This window comes from Protomyctophum parallelum (assembly GCF_964188405.1).
Source record: "Protomyctophum parallelum genome assembly, chromosome: 14".
Lineage (NCBI taxonomy): Eukaryota > Metazoa > Chordata > Actinopteri > Myctophiformes > Myctophidae > Protomyctophum > Protomyctophum parallelum.
The window spans coordinates 8,087,399-8,110,213 of record NC_139709.1 but is presented as its reverse complement, the minus strand read 5'-3'; the positions used below and the strand labels follow the sequence as shown (position 1 = coordinate 8,110,213).

The window sequence follows — 22,815 nt, the reverse complement described above, 5'->3', positions numbered from 1 at the left end:
TGGTGGGAGTCATTTTGGGACTGTTGTTGTTGGGATTGTTTGGTTTTTTTATTTCGGTCCCGAGCCCCGACCGCCCGGTAGAACTCTGCAAGGATCTTGGAAGGTATAAATTCGGGCGGAACCACCACCACCATGCTCTCCCGGAAGACGGTCAAGCTGATCCTTTACGAGGCGCTGCAGTTCGCCGCTCTCTGCGTGCCCGTCTTCGTGGTCATGGAGAGGTTCGCCACGCTCATGCACGACGTGCGGGGTCGCGACCCCACGGCCTACTGGCTGGTGGTGGCGGCCTCCGTCGCCTACGTGACCTCCGTGACCCTGTTGGTGTGGGTTCCCCTGAAATATGTCATCCTGAAGCAGCGCCGGTTCATCACCGATGTCACACAGTGGTGAGTGGAGGAGGATCTTATGCTGTTCAAGTCTATCATTTAAAATCTCCCAACTAACTAGTAACTAAAGTTTTCAAATAATTATAGTAAAATAAATTTGGCTCTGATATGTAGTGGAGTAGAATTAATAGTACTGGAATTTGGAAGTACTCAAGTAAGGTAGAATATACCACAGAACTATATGCATATGTAAACTGTGAAGGATCAGAGCTTTGTTTGCTTTGGAATCAAGGCATATGTTCTTGTGATACAGTTCATTGTGATTACCGGCCGTGCTTGGGCGATGAGTGAAATCAAATGTGAACTGAATAGTGAATCCGCAATTTTGTGTTTTTTTCCAGGAGGCCGACTGCGCTGGCCTACGTCCTCCTGTGTACACTGCCGTGTTTTGCCATTTTCATAGCCGGCTCCAAGGTAACACCGTCAAGACTGATCGCATCATATAATAATCACACACAGGCATATGGAGATTTTATGTGTTCTGTCATGCTCCGTTGTGGTCCTTCAAGACAAGAGCTATATTGCATTCATTGCCACATTGGCACAAGCCCACTTTACCTTATGTAAGAGAAGGTGTTGGTTGGCAGGGTATTACAGTTAATTAATGTGCCATTGATATCTGACATGGTACATTAATTGAGCCACACCAAAAAAATAAAATAAAATCTGAAAAGCTTCTAATATATTTCTTTAGCTTATTTTAACTCATAGATGTTTTTCCACGTAATGCTTTTTCCGGGGGTTGTTGTTGTAATCACTGCGCATAGAAAAAGTAACTTCAGGAAATGCATTGGGAATGTGCCTCTTGTCACAAGACAGTAATGTGTGGGTAATTCAGTAACCCATAGTGAACATCACTGGTTGGCCATTAACTCAAACCCACATGCCATTCTCCTAGCTGGAATGAGACACAAACACAAAGGTTGCGTTTGTCGTGTAATTACTTATTTTTATTCTAAAACAGCTTGTAACGGTGTAAATATTAAATAATGGCATCTCACCAAAGAGTTAATTGGCATCACAATGTTATAACTTATTACCGGTGTGCATTTATGCATCTCATGCTGTATTTTGTTAACTCGTGTTTATTATTTATTTACATCTTTGCGTGTTTTATGAGTATGACACAGATAATAAAAGTTGATCGGTTCATTACATTTGTAATGCTTTCAAATCACTATTGAACAGATTTCGATTTCAATGATTCCTTTTCCATACAACATCGTTTCATAGTTTCTGACGATCTTCAATTCGTTTTTTTTACCTGCTCTGGGCTCTAGGTACAGGTGGATAGAGGCCTCAGGTTTGATCACTTCACAGAATTGCCTGTCTCCTTGGTTCTCTTCTCTCTCATCTGTGTGGATATTATAGACAGGATTCGCCCATGCAATCTCACCGGACAAGGTAAGGCCCACACTTCCCTGCGTCTCTGAGGATGGCAGGCACAACATTATACTGAAGGATATGTTCTCCCAAGTTTTGAAGTGCTCACACAGTTTGCACAATGTCTCCTCTGGGATCACTAGACACTGATAGTAATCTGCCTTCCTTTTGCATTTTGTTCCACCTGACTGTCCCTTTTATCACCTGTACTGCAATGAATTTAGAAGGATTGCTATTGTCACAATCACAAGATCGGTCTTACCCTAGCATGTACATGTTTAGCATAACCATCTGTGTCCTGTGTGCATGTGTCACCGGCATCAGGAGGTGATGTGGACGTTGATTCGCCAGGGCCTGTCCTCACCCACCTGGAACAGGTGAGCACCGTATCGGGCCAGCTGTACTCCGACAGAGGCCAGAACGGGTCACCGCCGGGCCAGCCAGAGGTCAGGAACGGCGGCAGCACCACAGGGGGGTGGCGGGACCAGGACGACACACACAGCCACTCGACAGTTGCCTCGCGGTCCGCCAATAGCACCGCATACCTTTACTCGTCGCGGCCCCGGTCCTACTCCGGCCCGCTCCATTTCCTGTGGGCGAGGGATGGAAGGGCAGCTGTGTTTGTTGATAGCTTCCTATTTTGGCTGGACACGGTGGAGATGCTGCGGGTGGCGGGTGAGACCTCAGTGTTCTACTCGGCATGGGTGTTTCCCGTCTTCATCCTGGTCTTCCTGTCCACTCTTAGGCTGAGCGTTACGCCCCAGAACCCCCTGTTGTCCATCGCTGGCGTCGTTCTGCAGGACTTGCCGTTCCTTGTTGTGCGAGTAGCCCTGATCGCTGTGTTTGGTTATGTGACACCCATCCTGTATCCAATGAAAAACCTGCTGGTGTGCCTGACTTATGTTTACTTTACATTCCTGACCAAGCTGAAGATTTTCAAAAGAGAGAGCATGTTTTAACAAGGATTTGGGATTGGATATGCATGTTCTTCCTCTCTAGCAGGACGAGAAGCCATGTATCAGATGTGAAATGATCTTTTGAACAGTTTATTTGCGTTGTAATTGTATTGCACCCCAGGGGATGCACTGTTGGTCGGAGCTGTAGACTTGAGACTTAGATTCATGTCAGACTTAAGTCATGAAGATCAGGACGTGATGCTTGAATCATCAAGCATCACTTGACTTGTCTTGAGACCTGAAAGCAACATAGCCTATTGATCAGGGAAATATCTTATATAAAGCAATGCAACATTAAATATATCACTATTGTAGGCCTAGTTTAGCCTACCACAGTTCTGCCCATGTCTGCCATTTTTAAATGTTGTTAACCTTGGTAATAGTTTAGGAACTGCCAAAATGACCTGGATATTTAATTATGGGAATGGGTTGAGCTAAGACTTGACTCACTTGAGTTGGACTATACGAATACTTCACCACAAAACAACTTTTTTCTATGGATTATCCTACTCAACATGTGAAGCCTTGAATCATGGGGAATTGTGTTTGTGTCACATTCCTTCATGGTGAATGAAGAATCCAAAAAAATAAGTTAATAGACTAACAACAGAAAACCTTTTTTTTGTAAACTTGTATTGTAGAATGTTTATTTACAAGACAATATAGAAACACAAACAAAAAACAAACAAATAATTGCCAAAGAAAATATCCATCAATTCACTCAACTCAAATATCACTTTAAGGCAAGGTTTATAACAGGTACTTTATATCTCTGCTGTCGGGAGGAAACCTCATAACTCCAAAATGTTCATTCGTCAGGAAATGAAAAATATACATTTATCAGGAAATTAAAAATATACATTTATCAGGAAATTAACCGTATATTTAAAAAGAAAAGCAATGCTGCCTCATCAAAGTTGGTGTTGTAACTTTATATATTGTCAATTACTTCCAGAGCTGAGGTGCTTTAGCAGGCAGTTTGAGGGTCCAATGGAGTTAAGAGGTTTTGTCCAAAGCACTTTTTACTACTTTCCATTGGTTCAATATTTTCTAAACAACACACGGCCGTAGAGGGTGTTCAATAGCACTGATTTAAGCAAAAACTAATAATCTAAACCCTCAACAATGGAGTTAAGAGGTTTTGTCCAAAGCACTTTTTACTACTTTCCATTGGTTCAATATTTTCTAAACAACACACGGCCGTAGAGGGTGTTCAATAGCACTGATTTAAGCAAAAACTAATAATCTAAACCCTCAACAATGGAGTTATGAGGTTTCCTCCCGACAGCAACGATATTCACTTTTTAAAATGTAATTATATGCTTAAATCTAAGAAGTATTTATTGATGTTATTTCTTTTTTTTGTTGGTACTAAACGTGTTTAAATTATTTGTATAAAAAAATCCTGTCAGTTTATCAATGTTATCTTTCTACATTAGTGACTACTAGTAACTGCATTAAACATTTTTACAAGTGATACCATTCACTTTTCATTTTTATTCCTTTTATGTTGAATCGGCTTTAAAAAAAACCCAAACATTATGCTCTTCACTAAATAATGGGGCAACTAATCCACAAGAACAGAGAGGGAGATAATATCTCCTGGCAGTCAATACGAAATGTTAAATAATTTACCCAAATCAAAAGGTTTAAAGGAGAGTGGATAGGCGTGCACAAAGAATACTATAACCAGACAAGTCCATACTGGCTGCTCTAAGGCAAGGCTTGCTTAGAGTTCAATGGCTTAGAGTTCGGTCTTGTCACTTATTTTGCCAAATTGCCACAGTTTGTCCTACACAATGGTGTGGTGTAAGTTAAAATGACCTGGATATTTAATTATGGGAATGGGTTGAGCTAAGACTTGACTCACTTGAGTTGGACTATATGAATGCAGACCACAAAACAACTTTTTTTCTATGGATTATCCTACTCAACATGTGAAGCCTTGAATCATGGGGAATTGTGTTTGTGTCACATTCCTTCATGGTGAATGAAGAAACCAAAAAATAAGTTAATAGACTAACAACAGCAAACCTTTTTTTGTAAACTTGTATTGTCGAATGTTTATTTACAAGAAAATATAGAAACACAAACAAAAAACAGACAAATAATTGCCAAAGAAAATATCCATCAATTCACTCAACTCAAATATCACTTTAAGGCAAGGTTTATAACAGGTACTTTATATCTCTGCTGTCGGGAAGAAACCTCATAACTCCAAAATGATCATTCGTCAGGAAATGAAAAATATACATTTATCAGGAAATAAAAAATATACATTTATCAGGAAATGAAAAATATACATTTATCAGGAAATGAAAAATATACATTTATCAGGAAATGAAAAATATACATTTATCAGGAAATTAACCATATATTTAAAAAGAAAAGCAATGCTGCCTCATCAAAGTTGGTGTAACTTTATATATTGTCAATTACTTCCAGAGGTGAGGTGCTTTAGCAGGCAGTTTGAGGGTCCAATGGAGTTAAGAGGTTTTGTCCAAAGCACTTTTTTACTACTTTCCATTGGTTCAATATTTTCTAAACAACACACGGCCGTAGAGGGTGTTCAATAGCACTGATTTAAGCAAAAAATAATAATCTAAACCCTCAACAATGGAGTTATGAGGTTTTCTCCCGACAGCAACGATATTCACTTTTTAAAATGTAATTATATGCTTAAATCTAAGAAGTATTTATTGATGTTATTGTTGGTACTAAACGTGTTTAAATTATTTGTATAAAAAAATCCTGTCAGTTTATCAATGTTATCTTTCTACATTAGTGACTACTAGTAACTGCATTAAACAGTTTTACAAGTGATACCATTCACTTTTCATTTTTATTCCTTTTATGTTTAAAAGGAAAAAAACAAAAACATTATGCTCTTCACTAAATAATGTGGCAACTAATCCACAACAGAGATGGAGAGAATATCTCCTGGCAGTCAATACGAAATGTTAAATAATTTACCCAAATCACACGATCTGATCAAAAGGTTTAAAGGAGAGTGGATAGGCGTGCACAAAGAATACTATAACCAGACAAGTCCATACTGGCTGCTCTAAGGCAAGGCTTGCTTAGAGTTCAATGGCTTGCCTTAGAGTCTAAGCCATTGAACTCCACTTTGTTTCATTACATACTGTAGGCTACAGCTTGACCATCCTGTCCTGCCCCACATCATTTCACTGGCAAAGACAAACGACACCTTGCAAGACATCACAACTTGTATTCCACATCAATAGACGTTCTCGTTCGTTTTTGTCACTTATTTTGCCAAATTGCCACAGTTTGTCCTACACAATGGTGTGGTGTAAGTTACACCACATACCATATCCTCGACGCATGAGCCTGCTATTTTTTCTTTAAATTAATTTCATAAATTTGAAAACTTGTGAAATATGGGACATTCTGCATAATGAGTACTTTACTTTCTAATTTGGTACATTTTGATAACAATACTTTGATATATTTCTAAATATTTCTACATTGCAGTAGTTTACTTATTCCACTCGCAGAGCGGAATGCTGCCACAGTGACAGAGAGAAACAGCTAAAATGATCTGCAGTCCTCCAGTGGGAATTTACCACCACCAAGGCACAGAGCATGTGGTCTTTGTCCACCAAGGCACAGAGCATGTGGTCTTTGTCCCGCTGAATGATGAGACAGGACGCTGGGACAAACTGTGTAAGGCAGTGTTGACAGCATTTTTGACAGTGTTAGTCTAGTTTTAGTCGACTAAATATCATAAGATTTTAGACTACCAAATCTATAGTTGATTTAGTCGACTAAAATGTATAGGCCTATTTTGGCGGGCCTTGATGCCGTCTTAATGATTTTACACTTGCTGAAAATAGCAGATCTACAAGCTCACAACACATCGCGCTGCGACGCATTGTGAGCTTGTAGACGCTTGTAGATGTGCTATTTTCAGCATGCAACCAAGTGTAAAATGACTTAAGCCCTTAAGATTATGAAATTATCACCGATATCCGATTATTTGCACGGTCATATTTGCCACCAATTCTGACCAATTCCGATATTATACAGAGGACCACAATGGAAACAAGCTATAGTCGTTCAGTTTTCACAACTGAACGACTATATATACTGAATGAGATGAGTACACAAATTAAATGTAGAAAAAATGTAAAGTTTATTTTGACATATTTGATTTGGCTTTTTGTTCTAGACTAGAGGTATACTATTAATTCATATTTATATTGAACTCATTGATGCATTTTTACATTTTTCATTTATTTATTTATTTTGCTGCAGGTGGAAACGGATTCAATAATCAGGATTATTTTGAGACCATTCCGATACCGATATGGCATTTTTATGGCCGATTCTGATTATGCTAGTGATTTATATATGGTGCATCCCTACAGGCATCCAAATGAACATTGGTGGGTTGAATGGCCACTCAGACCCCTTTTCCACCGGTTGGTTCCCAATGGGAACCGGTTCAGTTCTTTTTGGTTTTTAGTCCATGAGCCAGAGCTCCATAATTTGTAGGCAAACTATACCCTATATTAAATTGTTTATAGGATCAATACAAGTAAATTAATACATGATAACCCTTCCACAGTAGTAGCTTTTTCATATTTTTGAGTATTGCATATTTTTCCTACATAATGCCTCATTTGCATATTTAAAAATGTAAAATTTGTAATACAATAAATCATTGTCTTTGTGTAAGTACTCAATTTGGAGAGTTTAATGGTGATAACAATCTAATATAGGTATGGTTTTGCCCACTCAATTCATAATTCACGTTTCAATTTTGGAGCTCTGGCTCATGGACTAAAAACCAAAAAGAACTGAACCGGTTCCCACTGGGAACCAACCGGTGGAAAAGGGGCCTGAATGAGATGAGTACACAAATTAAATGTAGAAAAGATGTAAAGTTTATTTTGACATATTTGATTTGGCTTTTTGTTCTAGACTAGAGGTAGGCCTATACTATTAATTCATATTTATATTGAACTCATTGATGCATTTTTACATTTTTCATTTATTTATTTTGCTGCAGGTGGAAACGGATTAAATAATCAGGATTATTTTGAGACCATTCCGATACCGATATGGCATTTTTATGGCCGATTCTGATTATGCTAGTGATTTATATATGGTGCATCCCTACAGGCATGCATCCTACAGGCATGCATCCCTACAGGCATGCATCCCTACAGGCATGCATCCCTACAGGCAGGCATCCCTACAGGCATGCATCCCTACAGGCATGCATCCCTACAGGCATGCATCCCTACAGGCATGCATCCCTACAGGCATGCATCCCTACAGGCATGCATCCCTACAGGCATGCATCCCTACAGGCATGCATCCCTACAGGCAGGCATCCCTACAGGCATGCATCCCTACAGGCATGCATCCCTACAGGCATGCATCCCTACAGGCATGCATCCCTACAGGCATGCATCCCTACAGGCATGCATCCCTACAGGCAGGCATCCCTACAGGCATGCATCCCTACAGGCATGCCAATGAACATTGGTGGGTTGAATGGCCTGGTCTCTACAGGGGGGCATTGCCCCCCCAGATTGGACTTTGTGCCCCTCCAGTGCAGATTGGCCAGTAGTACTAAATCTATGTTCTTCATGATTATTGTAAATATATACGTGTTAATGTATATATAGTTAATAGAAATACACAGTAATATATGCAGAAGACATTATAATCATATTTACATATTTGTATTTGTTTGTTTGTTGTTGCTGCTGCTGCATAATTATAGCCGGCTACTTGTATAGCCTTTTTCAACGCATCATAGGCGAGTATTTGTTATACATAGGGGGGTTTGAAAAATGAAGTGCCCCCTTTGGAAAAAAAGTATGCCCCCCTGCTGATTTGTGCCTATAGAGACGGGCAGACGGCCCTGGCCACACTACTGTGCTGTGTGCCGTGGACGTCAACACCACAGTAATCATGTGTCAATGTTAGAGGGTTAGCAGAAAACCGCAGCCCACTGAGTGTGCATCCTGGGGTACCATGGGGTACCATGGGGTACCATGGGGTATATCATTATAATCCACACGAGACGCGGGCACCGCACAGAGGTGGCGTTGGCACCGCGGCAGCGCGTTCCGAGTGAAGCACGGGAACATGATAAGACGGCAGGCGTGACCGGAGATAGGAGAGCGAGATATGGAAGGAAACTAGATTAAGTGCCCCTCGGGGCACAGGGCAGGGGAGGTTGTGGCCTCCTGGTGGCGCTATAATAGGCCAATGTTAAAGAATTTGATTATTTGAGGCATTTTGTTCCAAAAATGTGTTTTGTAAAGATCCACCTGTTGGTGGCGCTATAACAGGCCAATGTGAAATGGGTTGGATATATACCTCAGTCCATGAAATATTTAATTGCATGCTGCAATCTGGAGGAGTAATATAAATGTGTTTTACAAAAGTCTGCCTCCTGGTGGCGCTATGACAGGCCGTTCCGGAAGATTTGGGGCAGAGGTTCATCGTTGGCATCCAGGGAGTGTGTGTGCAAAATTTGGCATCGACCGGTGCCGGAGATTAGCTGTTCACAGACGCACACACACACACTCACACACACACACACTCTCACACACACGGATGGAGTGCAAAACATATACTCTCTCCCCATGCCTTCGGCCTGGTGGAGAAAAAGAGGGAGCTGATGGGTATAGAGGCGAGGTGTGTGCGTGCGTGTGTGTGTGCTGCCTCTGAGGAGGGATGGGCTGTATAGCTGGAGGCACATTTGAATTCAGGCTGTGTGTCTTCTGCGCTAACAGAATGTTACCTGCTCCGGCATGGCAACAGAGAGAGGCAGAACAGCAGCACGCACGCACACACACACAGTGTCACCTACACACGGAGTCACGCACGCACGTACGCATGCGGCTGGTTTTCCCTCCAGGGATTAATAGAGGTTTATCTTATCTAAACAGGCACTGGCAGTCACACGCACGCACGCATGCATAACCGGTCACCACAGGAGGGGTGACTCAGGTAAGCAGAAACACTATACTGATGAGATGAGAGGACCCTCGAGATAGAGCAGCGTGGAGTGTGTGTGTGTGTGTGTGTGTGTGTGTGTGTGAGAGGGAGAGAGAGAGAGAGAGAGAGAGAGTCTAGGAGGAGCTAAGGAAGAGGAAGCAGAGAGGAATTATACAGCCCCCCCCCGAATCTCAGATTCTGGACTTGCTTCCTCAGCTCCTAGGGTGGGCTGAGAGAGAGAGAGAGAGAGAGAGAGAGAGAGACAGACAGACAGACAGACAGACAGACAGACAGGTGTAGAAGGATTCAGGGGCAGACTGGGTGGGGTGGGGTGGTTCAGGGAGTCAGATCGGACAGAACCATGAGAGAGCAGAGAGACACACAGAGAGGGAACATGACAAGCACTTTGTGCTTTGAGCCCTGCATGCAAAGGGCTTTCCACTAGGGGGGGGGGGGGGGGGGGGCAATAAACGGAGAATGGGTGGGTGGGAGAGTGGGGGTCCGACTGGGTGAAGAAGTCTGGAGTGCATGGTCGGGGGGAGGGGGTGGGGGGGGGGCGGCGTGGTGTGGTGTTGGATGATTGTAATTAAACACAAGACAGAAGCTGAAGTCCCCCCTTCACGTCGCCCACCTATAGGTGAGCTCTCTCTCTCTCTCTCACACACACACACACACACACACACACACACACACACACACACACACACACACAAACACACGCACACACCTGTCACACTCCTCAACGTGAGCGTGTGTGTGTGTGTGTGTGTGTTTGTGCGCGTGTCCGTTTCGGAGAGAGAGATTAATCAGATTTACGATAAGTGAGGATTTGATCAGTGACCATCGTTTCTTCTTCCATCCTGCAGAAGTGAGTGTTGCTGTGAGACGTCAACGTGGGGATCAGCATCAGCTGCCACTCTGTGTGCAATGCTGTCTTCTTCCACAGAGGAGGACAACAGCTCTGCCCGGGACTGAACTTGTTGTGAGACGATCAAGTCCGGGCCCGGCCGGGACCCTGTGCCGACCACCCCCCACCCCAAAAAAAGGACCTTGGAGACTGTGAGTGTGGGAAGGGGTTAACCTGGGTGGGGTGTCGGGTGTAGCAGTCTCCGAACACAGTGGGATCCCGCTGGTGGAGGGGTCAGGTGGACCATCTGTGTGAACGCGCCATGTGAAGCTGACCGGTCCAGGGAGACCCACCTCTGCTCCCCATCCCACCCGACCCGACTGAGACTCCCTCTGGGCATGTCCCCTCCTCCTCCTCCCCCTCCTGGCTGGATGTCTTGATGTATTGCTGTGGGCTGGGAGGACATTGGCGGAGAGTGCAGTCCACCTACGTAAGTGACCATCACACATGCTGCAGTGTCGCTCATGGCATTTATTCATTTATTTATTTCTATCCATTCACTTCCTTTTATTTCCTTAATTGTTCCATGGAGGTGACTATGAGTGAGCCGGCATATAAAAGCCTATAACGTGTATTCTGGTTGTGCACCTAATACAACAGTATGACAGAGAACCATTTAAGTTATGTCAAACTGTACTCTTGAATTCAGGCCTGTCTTTGGCACGTCATTGTAAAGCCAGCGCTGGATACAAGTTGTTGCGTATCTTGCCGTGTATAAGTAACCATGATTCTGTCGCCTGCTATAATTTGACGTTAAGGTATGCATGCACACGTGCAGCGCTGATGGACGCTGTGTTGCTGTCACTCAGCTGATATGTACTGTACTATGTATACTGTATAGTGTGTCAAAACCCTCCGTTAACAGCCCTATAGCCATTCTGTAGAGACGGCGATCTGTAAGAGAGGTGCCCACAGGGTATTCACCCCTGAAGTTGTTCAAAGTCAGCCCAGTGGTGTGTGTGTGTGTGTGTGTGGCTCTTAGAGGACGCAGTAGTCAACACGGTCTGCCGGTCTGGCTCGACAGAGCTACAGGTATACCGTATACGTGTGAGGAGAAGGAGGTATAGCTATAAGACCACAGTTATCTTTATTACAAATCTGTCCTCTCAATGACATACACGGGCAGGTGACTCACAGTCCTGCTCCTGGCCTCGTATCTCTCCATCTTTCCCTGTCTCTCACTTCATCCCACTCGCTTTCATTCACCTTTTCTCCTATATATTCTGTTCCTCCCTTCCTCTCCCTTCCTCCCTTCATCTCTCTCTCTCTCTCTCTCTCTCTACATAGCTCTCTCTCTCTCTCTACTGTAGCTTTAACCTTTCAATTCAACCTCCCCCTTTACCCCCTCTCCGCTCAACCACCTGGTAGGTTCCTGTCAGCAGTGCTCTATAGTCTCTTCACCCTGTGTTAGAGATGCTGACTGCAGAGGACCCTGTCGTATAGCCTCACATTCCAACCGAAAATAGGCTTACTGTACTCTCTTTCAATAGCTCAATGGTGCAGAGTCACACAGATTAAAACATATACCACTGCTTGGTACTGTATGTATGCCAAAGTCAGCAACAAGCAAGGAAAGAAGCTTAACAGAGCACAGAGATGACTCTCAAAGCAATGACACATCAAGAAGTATGCAGCCCGTGCATATTGCTGATATGTTTTGTTCCCCTGCTTCTTCTTTGCTGTACATCATAATTTGTGTTTTGCTGCCATGGCACCTCTCCCATGGGTGGCACATGGACATCCTAGCCCTGTATACAGCTTATTACATTCTTGCAAGGATCACACAATTTAGTATCACAACTCACACATGATCCAGTCATAAACACGGATAAAGTAAAGCTCAAAATGCTTTTAAGCATGGTCCTTCCAATGTTGCCCTTTGCTGGCACAGCCAGGACAGAGTTCAAGTGCTTGCGGGAATCTATTCTAAGAGGAAGCTCCCGAGATCCTGCTGATGGTGTTTGCATAAAACCTTTGCTGCTCAGCCACCAATTAGGTCAGGTCAAACAGGCGGTACATGGAAGGATGGCATGGCGAATTGCTGCACAGCAGTGTCCAAATCTACGTGTTTTTTTTTAACTTGGTGCTCTGGTGTCCCTTTGTCAGTGAATGAGTGAGTGAGTGGGTGAGTGGGTGAGTGTTTTAACCCATTCTGAACGGGCACCCATTTTGGTGTTGGCATCATGTTATGCTTTAGCTATTGAAAAATAGCAGATCTACAAGCTCATATCGCGCCACCGAGTGGCGCGATACGAGCTTGTAGGTCTGCTATTTTTGAAAAATCTAAAAAAACGACTGACATTTTTTTAATCTGATCTCAGGTCAGAATGGGTTCATCAGACCAGTGTGTGTCCAGTGGAAACCTCGTATGAATCTGATCTCAGGTCAGAATGGGTTAACTGTATTCTGCCTATGAAAAGCGTGTCAATCTTCTGCAACACTGCAAGTTCAAGTAAATTCAAATAATTTAATACAATTATCTGCAGGGCTAATCTGGTATACCTCAGATTAGTGTAGTTTGTAGTTTTACCCCGGGGGGGGCAGCACTTCAGTTGTTTTACACATGGCACACTACTCTCCTCACTGAGGGTTAACCCATTCTGACCTGAGATCAGAATCATACGAGGTTTCCACATGGACACACACTGGTCTGATTAACCCATTCTGACCTGAGATCAGATTCTAGAAATGTCAGTCGCTCTTCGATTTTTCAAAAATAGCAGACCTACAAGCTCGTATCGCGCCACTCGGTGGCGCGATATGAGCTTGTAGATCTGCTATTTTTAAATAGCTAAAGCATAACATGATGCCAACACCAAAATGGGTGCCCGGCCAGAATGGGTGAGCAAATATGACATGTGACATCAAATGCTTGGTGAGCAGATCACTGCTCTAGAAGGGAAAGTAGAGATGTTATAACAATGGAGGCTGGCTCAGGCCGCCATTTGAAACAACCTCAGCTGTGCGTTCCTGCACGGTCTGGTACACACCTGACCTGCTGCACACCTGAACCCGAGCAGTGGGGAAAGTAACCTAAATTAGATGGACTCATTGAAGTGACGCTTTCCAAGGGAACGGCATGCAGTGGCTGCAGTCAGGAGGTGGAGCGGGAAGCACCCTATGATCCGACGGACCGTTGCTCCGAAGGAGCATTGGTCCGAGGTGCGCTGGGGGTCGGGAGAGGGTTGGGGTTAGGTTTAGGTGTCTGCCCCGGGGGAGGTTAGGGTTAGGGTGAGGGTTTGAGGTAGGTTGTCGATCGGACCAATGGACCGTCGGCATATTGACGCGGACCCAGGTGGAGCGCGTCCCACATGGGAACCGGAAGGTTCCAGGCTCCTCCAGAATTGCATTCAACCCATCTTATGTATCTGTAGTGACAGATAAATAGGTCAGGTCAAGAGTGAAACTCACTCTTTTTTTTGTGTCATCACACATGTGATGAGGTCAGCACATTTGGCTATGGCAGAATTTAGGCCAAGGAGTGTTTTTCATGTAAAACTAAAATGCCTGGAATGGATTCAGAATAATTGAAAACCCCCTAGTTTGACATGTCACATGCTACTTAAAGTATGATGAAATTTGGAGAAAAGAAAATGCCTTATATAGGTTGTCTATGGTGGGGTTGGGGTATACAAAAATGGCCGTAACTTTTTTTCGTGATGTTTCCGGCAGAACAGACCTCCCATTCTATGGATCTTAATGACCACGTCAAGAGAAAAAACACAAATAAAAAGTGAGCTTTCCCTGGCTATATTATGAAATGCTGGAGCTCTCATCGATTGTGCTGCTGCTGTATCAAAAACAATCCTGTGAATGTGGCAGAGCATGCAGGAGCAACGGTTGTTATTGAATCGTTGCCACCTTGCTCTGCATGTTCTCTTAAAGGACAACTTTAGGTTTTTTTCAACCAAGGTTCATGTTTTAGGATGTTATTAGAGAAAGTAAAAGATTAGTGTTATTTGTTTTTCATTTGCTGCTTTCTTTCGTTTTAGGGATTTTAGCTGTTTTTGGACATGGCATTCGAACATGGGGCTAAATATGTATTTGTTTACACAATTTTATAGTGATTATTTTTTGTATTATTTACTATAGTCCTACTAGACCCCAGGAAATTACATCTGGCCACAAAATATCACAGGATCTACTGAATGTGAAGGGGTGACAACTGACTTGTTGAGCCATACAACACTGGCATCCCCTTATAATGCCCCCCTTCACATTCAGTATATATCCTGTTATAATTTGTGGCCAGATGTAATTTCCTGGGGTCTAGTGGGACTATAATAATTAATAAAAAGATGAATCGCTTTAAAATTGTGTAAAATAATACATATTTAGCCCCATGTTCGAATGCCCCCGCCCCCTGTCAAAAATAGCTATTTGTTTTAGAATAGTGGTTCGCTCAACCTTTTCGGGATCATGCAGGGCCCACTTGAAAATGTCAAAAAGCTTTTGGGTTGCCTTACATGTTTTTACATACTTTTTCTAAATATTATGTTATATTATATGTTATGTTATATTATCATTAATTATCATTAGCTCCTCCCTCCTCCCCAAATGTATTCCCCCACCCTGCAGCTATACCCTCTCAGACTCCACCCCATTACCACGCACGCATGCACGCACGCGCGCACGCACGCACGCACGCACGCACGCACGCACGCACGCACGCACGCACACTCTCCCATGTCTCTCAAACCTCTTCTTTCCCCCAGCTGTTGGGAGGGCATTATTGTCTGCTCATTGGTGCCATTATAGCCATGTCTGGGAGGAAAAGCATTAGCCAGATGTTTGGTTGCATATTCATGCTGGGTTTAAATGAGTTTTCATCCTCAGCCAGGAGGGGTGCAGGGAGGTGGGTATGATATCTGATGCTGACAGTATAAGGAACAGGGCCTGACATTAAGGCTTGTCCTGTTGTCCGGGACAACTAATACATCTTTCCGGACAAGTACATTCAAAATGTACCTGTCGGTGTCGCTCCTTTCAGCCAACAACATTGTTTAGCTTTTCCTCGTGGAAAATGTGGCGATATAAACACTTTTTCGGCCAGAACTTTCAAACGGAAATGAAACTATAGAGGACAATATTTGACTCCAAATCTTAGGAATTAAACACGTTTAAATGCAGACGAGGACAGTCTGTAACCATGAGAGGATAGGAACAATCTATGGCTGTGTATTTGGAATATATGAAATGTATCTAAGATCAGACATTCTAGAGCTATTATGTAAACTGAGAATATTCATCATGTATTCACCAAAACCAACTTGGAATTTAAAATGTATTTGTGTGTGTGCTCTGGACAAGTCACTTTTGTGCCCGGACAAGTGAATGGGATCAAGTACAAAAGGTTAATGTCAAGCCCTGAGGAAAGATGAAGAGATCTTTCTCCATATTATTCCATTTCCGACATTGTCCTTCTGCCAGTGTTTTCCATTCTCATTTGGTTTCCTTCCTCTCCACCTGCTCCTCCTCCTCGTCTTATTTTCCCCTTGGATGACATGCAGGCAGTCATCATCTCAGTTCTGCAGACTATAGCACTGACACTGAAGATCACGCTTAAGCATAAAATAGAATCCCTGACAGAGCACATGACGAGCCGACGGATGTTGCGCGTGATCCTAAGAGTCCTGGATTTGTCAAGAATCAGATACACGCTGCTTACTCCTCAGAATAACCACAAGGATGCAGGATTACGCCACAGATTGGCTTTTCATCCATGCAGCTGCTGTACTATAGTGTTCTTCCTTGTGTGTGTGCGCGCGTGCGTGCGTGTGACACTAATGTGTTTAGCACGATTTAAAACGGCAAAATGAACTATTACATTTACGAGCATCTTTTTGGAGTGTGCGTGGAGTGTTCCTTTTTCTGCACATCAAAATGTCTTTCTTTTCCTTGGAGGCCATGCATGCAGGCTCTCAGATCTGCAGACTGACTATAGCACTGACACTGAAGAGTGAAGACTCACGTTAAGCATAAAATAGAAATCCCTGACAGAGCACATGACGAGCCGATGATGGATGTGTTGCTTGTGATCATAAGAGTCCTGGATTTGTCAAGATAACACGCTGTTTACTCCTCAGATATAACCACAAGGATGAAGGATTATTATGCCACAGATTGGCTATCTTTCATCCAGATGCAGCTGCTGTACTATAGTGTTCTTCCTACTCTGTGTGTGTGTGTGTGTGTGTGTGTGTGTGTGTGTGTGTGTGTGTGTGTGGCATAGTGGTCAAAGACACTGGGCTGTTCCACTGGCAATGTGTGTGCGTGGCGTGCCTGCGTGCATCTGCGTGTGTGGGCGTGTGTGTGTGTGCGCGTGCGTGCGTGTTTGTGTGGGCGTGTGTGTTCCCATTACTCCAGTCGTCTGTCTGAACCATATCCAATCATATAGCTATAACACCTATCTCCTTTTTGTCATCATGTCCTACATGGGCCAGGGCTTCATTACTAGCACTGTGCATTTTATTTCCCCTGTGTTCTGTTATCATGTAAGGGCCCTATAGCTTAGATTGTTAACTGTCTGGGCTGCATGTCGCAGTGTGATGGATTATATAACTCAATAAATAAATATTCTATCTGTGTCGCCTCGGAAACACAGACGTTTACTGTGTGGACGTGCACACAGATAGGCCTACAGTATGCACTATGCATGCAATAAGGCTATATGTTTTTGTTGTAGCCTACTTTTAATTTATTCATTAAAATAAATCAGTTCTGATTTATTTTGAAAAATGCTAGTTAGTTTGTATTAGTAGTTTGTTCAAGCGCAGGATTGAAAAGGATAAGTATTGTGAAATAAAAACTATTGTGAAATAAATCATTTCATTTTGGGATTTAAAACTGTATTCAGTTACAGATGAACCACCAACCACAAACGGAAACTATATAAGGGTATATTGTCTATCATTTATTGCAGTTTTGTAAGCTCAGGTCAAGGCTTAGCCCCTCTCGGGACCCTACATAAAACTTTTCTGACATTTTGATGAGTTTTACGTTGGGTCCCTTATCAGAACTATATTTTCGTATGGTAATTCCGATACGCGGAAGTGAAGATTCTCTCTAAAATAGGATCTGCGCCATCTGACGGGATTATTTTCCTTGAGTTATTCTGAATTCGGTAACTTTAAGTAGCTATACATCCCGCTGCGAATATCTCCTGTGGCGCGGAAGCCGTTAAGTATTTTTAATCTTTGTTTGACCGATTTGGTCGCTTTATTTCTTCTTGTTTGTTTACCGTTTATTGTACCGCCTCCCGGTGTGCGGTTGGCTTGTGAGGCTACGTCCCTGCCTCTGATCTGCTGTGTCATAGCTATAGCGCCACTAGCTAGCCAGATAGGCGGTACAATGAGGTGTCAATAAACAAGGAAGGAAAAGAAGAATCCAAGCTTCCAAATCGGGCAAACATATATTAAAAATACTTAACGGCTTCCGCGCCACAGGAGATATTCGCAGCGGCATGTATGGGTACTTATACTTTACATATTCAGAAAGCCTCACACTGAAGAATATCGTCAAAGAGCGCGGGGAGCCGGTAAACATGGAGTAAATGTTTTAAACAGGTGGCATGGACGACGTGCAACAGGACCCAATGCTATCTGAGTCGTCCAAATGTCAGAAACTTCAGTAGCATTTGGGTTCTGCTTGGAGGGCTAGTCAAGGCTGTATACTAGTTGGAAATGTGTTATAAAGTGATCTCTGGACGGGGGGTGGAGGCTTATAGCCCCCCCCCTAAGCCCTAAACCAAGATGCATTAGCCCCCCTAATAACTGTCTGCTAGAATGTCCTAAATTAATTTAATTCACCATCTCTGTGACTGTGTGACATGTTGTTCTTTCAAAATTAGTATAGAGAATTAGAGATCGACTACTATACAATCAAATAAATCTGTATACAAGATAATTTCAGATTTCAGAGAGGGAGGGAAATACAAAATGAACTGTTAAAAAATCGCGGGGGCGAGTCGTTTGGTATTCCTCTAAATTAGCCAGCACCCCATAGCTGGGGTGCTGGCTAATTTATTCTCCTGGAGCCGTGAATTGTGCAAATCATGTTGAGTAAAACATGCCAACTGCTGTAGTCTTAAAGAAGAGGAAAAAATAAAATAAATACATAATAATAATAATAATAACTGCTGCTCTTTCATTCATTTGCTACTTAAGAACCAAACAGTTTGTGGCAGCCTTGTTGCATGCACTCACTACAGACTACACTAATCTGTTGTCACACGTGACACAACATTTGCCAACGCTGGCCGTCAGTCAGCAGCAATGAGAAATGCCTTGACTTTGCAGACTTCCGTGTTTAACGGCAGTAGGCAAAGCATGGATTATTACGCGAGCCATTTGGACACCTATTTGGATAGTAGCAGGTAGTTCAGTCAGTGGTCCGGCCAGCTCAGTCAGTGAGCGGGCGTGCCGTGCAGAGCAACAGATGCCCCGGTGGTGGCGAGAGAAGTAAAGCCGTTAATGCCCCGAGGGCTCGGGAAAAGGTTACCTACAAATTACAGACTTCAGACTTCAAGTGCAGCCCGCCACGCCACTCGTGTGTGTGTGTATCGCCTCAACTTTTACGCACAAGAAGAACCAAGAAGACGTCGACTTTTTCTTTTCTTTACCCCGGTTGGAGCGCTTCTTTTGGGGTTTTTCGGACAAATACTAGCCAGGCTTAAACCTGACGAATGCTACGAGAATAAGTGAAAGCCACTCGCATTATCACGGCACCCTGCTGTTCCCGAGGTGACGAGGTCCCTCTCACTCTCACTGTAGCCAGCTAGGGGGGGGCGGGGGAATCATCACGCGTTTATAGGCACCTATACCGCTACTAGAACCGTATGGTGGAACAACTAACAGGCAGAAGACCTTCGTTAACGCCATGCCACCCAAGAAAAAGGTAAAAAACAATATTCCACACACACTGTGTGTCTATGTGCGTGCGTTCGTGACTGTGTGAGCACAGGAAGGATATGGGGAAGGGGAATGCACCATCTGTTGAGTTGAGCGTTAATCCCTGTGTGAGGCCTTCCACGTCGCTGCACTGATGAAGCGCGCTGGCATGGCACTCTGTGTGTGTGTGTGTGTGTGTGTGTGTGTGTGAGAGAGAGAGAGAGAGAGAGGGAGAGAGACGTGTGTGTGCATGTGCATGTGCATGTGCATGTGCATGTGCATGTGCACTGCAGGAGAGATGGATGGAGATTGGAGAGATGCATCTATTCTCCACACATGTATACATGTGTCATGTCATGCCACCAGGCAGTGTGACGCTTGTTCAGGGGCAGGGGGCATGCCACATATGATCTCGGTGGATAATTTGAAGAAGCACATGCTATGGTTGCATAACGAAATAGGCAGTAGTAAGGAATTGTATGATAGGCTACACAGTAGTATAGGGCTATTATTTGATTATCCATTGCATCGAAAGGGACTGATTGTATATTGTGAGTTTTGATTGATTGATTGAAATATGTATTAACAGTTTGCAGAATTACAGTACATTTCAAGCACAAACTCAATACAAGGACTGTTAACTGTGAGTGGACGACCCAATTAAGCATTGCACTTGTTTACAAGAGGGTCCACCTTGTTCAATTCATCAAAACATTTAGAGACGTACAAATAGACTATATAGTCAAAGAACAGAACGGGAATTCATCATAAGGGAGGTATAAAGGGAAAATAAACATATACAGTGGGGGGAAAAGGCCGTAGGTGCCCTCTGGGAGCGGTTTTGAAGGAGTCAAGGGATTCGCATGTCTTAATGACTGTTGGTGGGGCGTTCCACATTTTGGTGGCATAGGAGCGAAAATAATTTAGTCCCTTGTTTGTGCCGAATCTGTGTTGTACATTGTTCGTTGCACTTCCTCTGGTCAGTCTGGTGTTGTGGGTGTAGACTTTTTTAACATTAATTAAGGAATTATTTAGACAGGTACATGGGTATCTTGGTGGTGTATCGAATCTTGTGGACCAGACCCATTGCAAGATGCTGTAACACTTTGCCTGCCATTGACTAAGATTTCAGTCAATTGAAGCCTAATTTTGATACTGACGCTCACTGCCATTGACTGAGATTTCAGTCAATTGAAGCCTAATTTTGATACTGACGCTCACTGCCATTGACTGAGATTTCAGTCAATTGCACTTTTATAGTGCATTCGGTCGAGCGACCCATAATGCTACTCACGTTAGCCTGTTAGCTAGCTGTGTTGTTAGCACAACATTGGATCGTCCATCTTAGATCGCCTATCCATTTCTTTCAACTGCTTTTATACTGCTAACTGACAGGAAATGGCGGCTTTTCAAAATAAGAGCTCAAATTTTAAAAAATCCTGGCAGTATTAGATCCTAATTTTTCAATAAATGCTGGCAGTAATTAGATCATATTTTATTAAAAATGGCAGCAGTAAAAGTGTAAGCCATTCCAGCCTGTCAAAGTGGGCAGGGGTGAGGTGGGTTCGGGGGGTGAGGCCAAGTAGGAGCCTGACCAGTTTGTTTTGGGAAGTCTGGAGCCTATATGCAGCATATACTCTGCATAATATACTTGCCATATATTGGCATACAGTATGTTCATATATTTAAAAAATAAAAAATCACACCCGGGCCGTGTGAAGTGAGAGGGGTGCTATGCATCATCATACATCATCTCATTCTGTTATTTTGAGGGGTACACACCGCTCAGAGCCCTGACGTCACGTCATTTGGAGCGAGGCCTACGCGGAACGGTTGACTCCCACTTTTAGGCCAGTGCAGCCCATGCGTAAATCCAGGCTTTCATTTTTCACGCAGACTAAATGAAAGCCTGGGTATCGAGGCTATAGGCAGCACACAAGTAAGACGCGCAAACGCGGGAAGCGAACGCAGCTCGTAAATTGCAATAACAACAATTGTGTGTGTGTGTGTGTGTGTGTGCTACAGCTGCGCCCTCTGGTGGCGGGCGGGTGGTGTCACACTCACAGACAGACAGACAGACAGACACACAGACAGACAGACAGACATGATCTGCAGGGTCTCATAGTTAGTGCTCATTGCGTTCGCAATAAACGAGCGTTAAATGCCAACCTTTTCCTGTATGGTATAATTTATCATTTATGGCATAAAATCAATAATTCATTCCCCACAATATTGACCATTCATTCTTTCTGGAAATAAAGGAATGAAGTCCATGTCAGTAATCATCAGTAGCAGTAAAACAATATCAGTAAAATAAATATATATATACAAAAGGGTGTGATGTGTAAAATGTGTGCTTATCCAATTGGAACAAGTCGTCCTCTAGAATATTCCATAGATAGACCTGCTAGCAAACTAGCAGGCTATATCTGACTGAGAGAAGGTATATGTGGATATAATGCCCCAGTAATGACCATTAAGAGGCTTTTCCTATTCCGGGAAACAACTTAAGCAATGAGGCAGCACCAACAAACTGTACTGTCTGTCTGGAGCGTATACCACACAGCTCAACTATACTAAAACTACTATGCAATTCATGTTTTACCAAATCAATGTTTAAATTAAGTAATCTCAGGTAAACATTGACCCTACCTAAGGTCCATCTTTGTCCTTTTGTAGACAAATTAGCAAAGGTAATGGTGTATAAATGCCAAGCTTATTCATAAACTGGACATGCTATACATTTACATACTAAATGTACAGTAAGTAGCCTTGCCGAGAATACGAGAGGACTCGACCCGCCGAGTCTTCTTCAGCTTTGGCGAGATTTCTTCCCCTTTTGGTGAATCTGTGAGCTTGTAGATCAGCCTGCGGACTCTGAGAACATTCAGAATCTTGCAGCTGCAGCTGCTGAAAGTGCCCCGAAACGTGAAGAAAACTCGCCAGAATGTGAAGAAGCGTCGCCCCCGCGGCGAGTTTTCGTCACGTTTCGGCGAGTTTTCGTCACGTTTCGGCGAGTTCTCAAGATAACTCGCCAAAAAGGGTAAATGTGGCGAGTCTTCTTGTTACCCTTGCCGAGCCATGAGGCCCATAGGGCAGGAGCCTATCTCCTGTTTCTGTAGCGTGAGGCAGCTTGATGTACAAGTACACCCCCTGGACATGACGCTAGTATGTCGCAGGGACATGCGACTAATGTACAGTGGTGGAAAGTAACTAAGTACATTTACTTAACCCATTTAGACCTAAGAACTGATTCTACAAAATGTCTTCCACATCATGACAGTTTTCTGAAAAACCTATGTTTCTATGTC

At 43.4% G+C, this 22,815-nt stretch overlaps 2 protein-coding genes across 2 annotated transcripts in view; both read left to right on the top strand.

The window, feature by feature from the left end:
* Positions 1-132: 132 nt before the first annotated feature.
* On the top strand, positions 133-2,728 carry tmem236 (transmembrane protein 236; the record flags this gene model as incomplete). The annotated part of the gene is made up of 4 exons (XM_083781028.1): positions 133-386; positions 728-800; positions 1,667-1,790; positions 2,094-2,728. The coding sequence occupies 4 exons, from the start codon at positions 133-135 to the stop codon at positions 2,726-2,728; spliced, it is 1,086 nt and encodes a 361-aa protein (XP_083637154.1).
* A 16,674-nt stretch (positions 2,729-19,402) lies between these two features.
* LOC310871036 (voltage-dependent L-type calcium channel subunit beta-3-like) overlaps positions 19,403-22,815 on the top strand; it is a 32,223-nt gene continuing 28,810 nt past the window's right edge. The window contains exon 1 of the mRNA XM_083782468.1: positions 19,403-19,511. Within this exon, the coding sequence (XP_083638594.1) occupies positions 19,494-19,511 (18 nt within the window). The 5' untranslated portion in view covers positions 19,403-19,493. The remainder of the gene's footprint in view (positions 19,512-22,815) is intronic.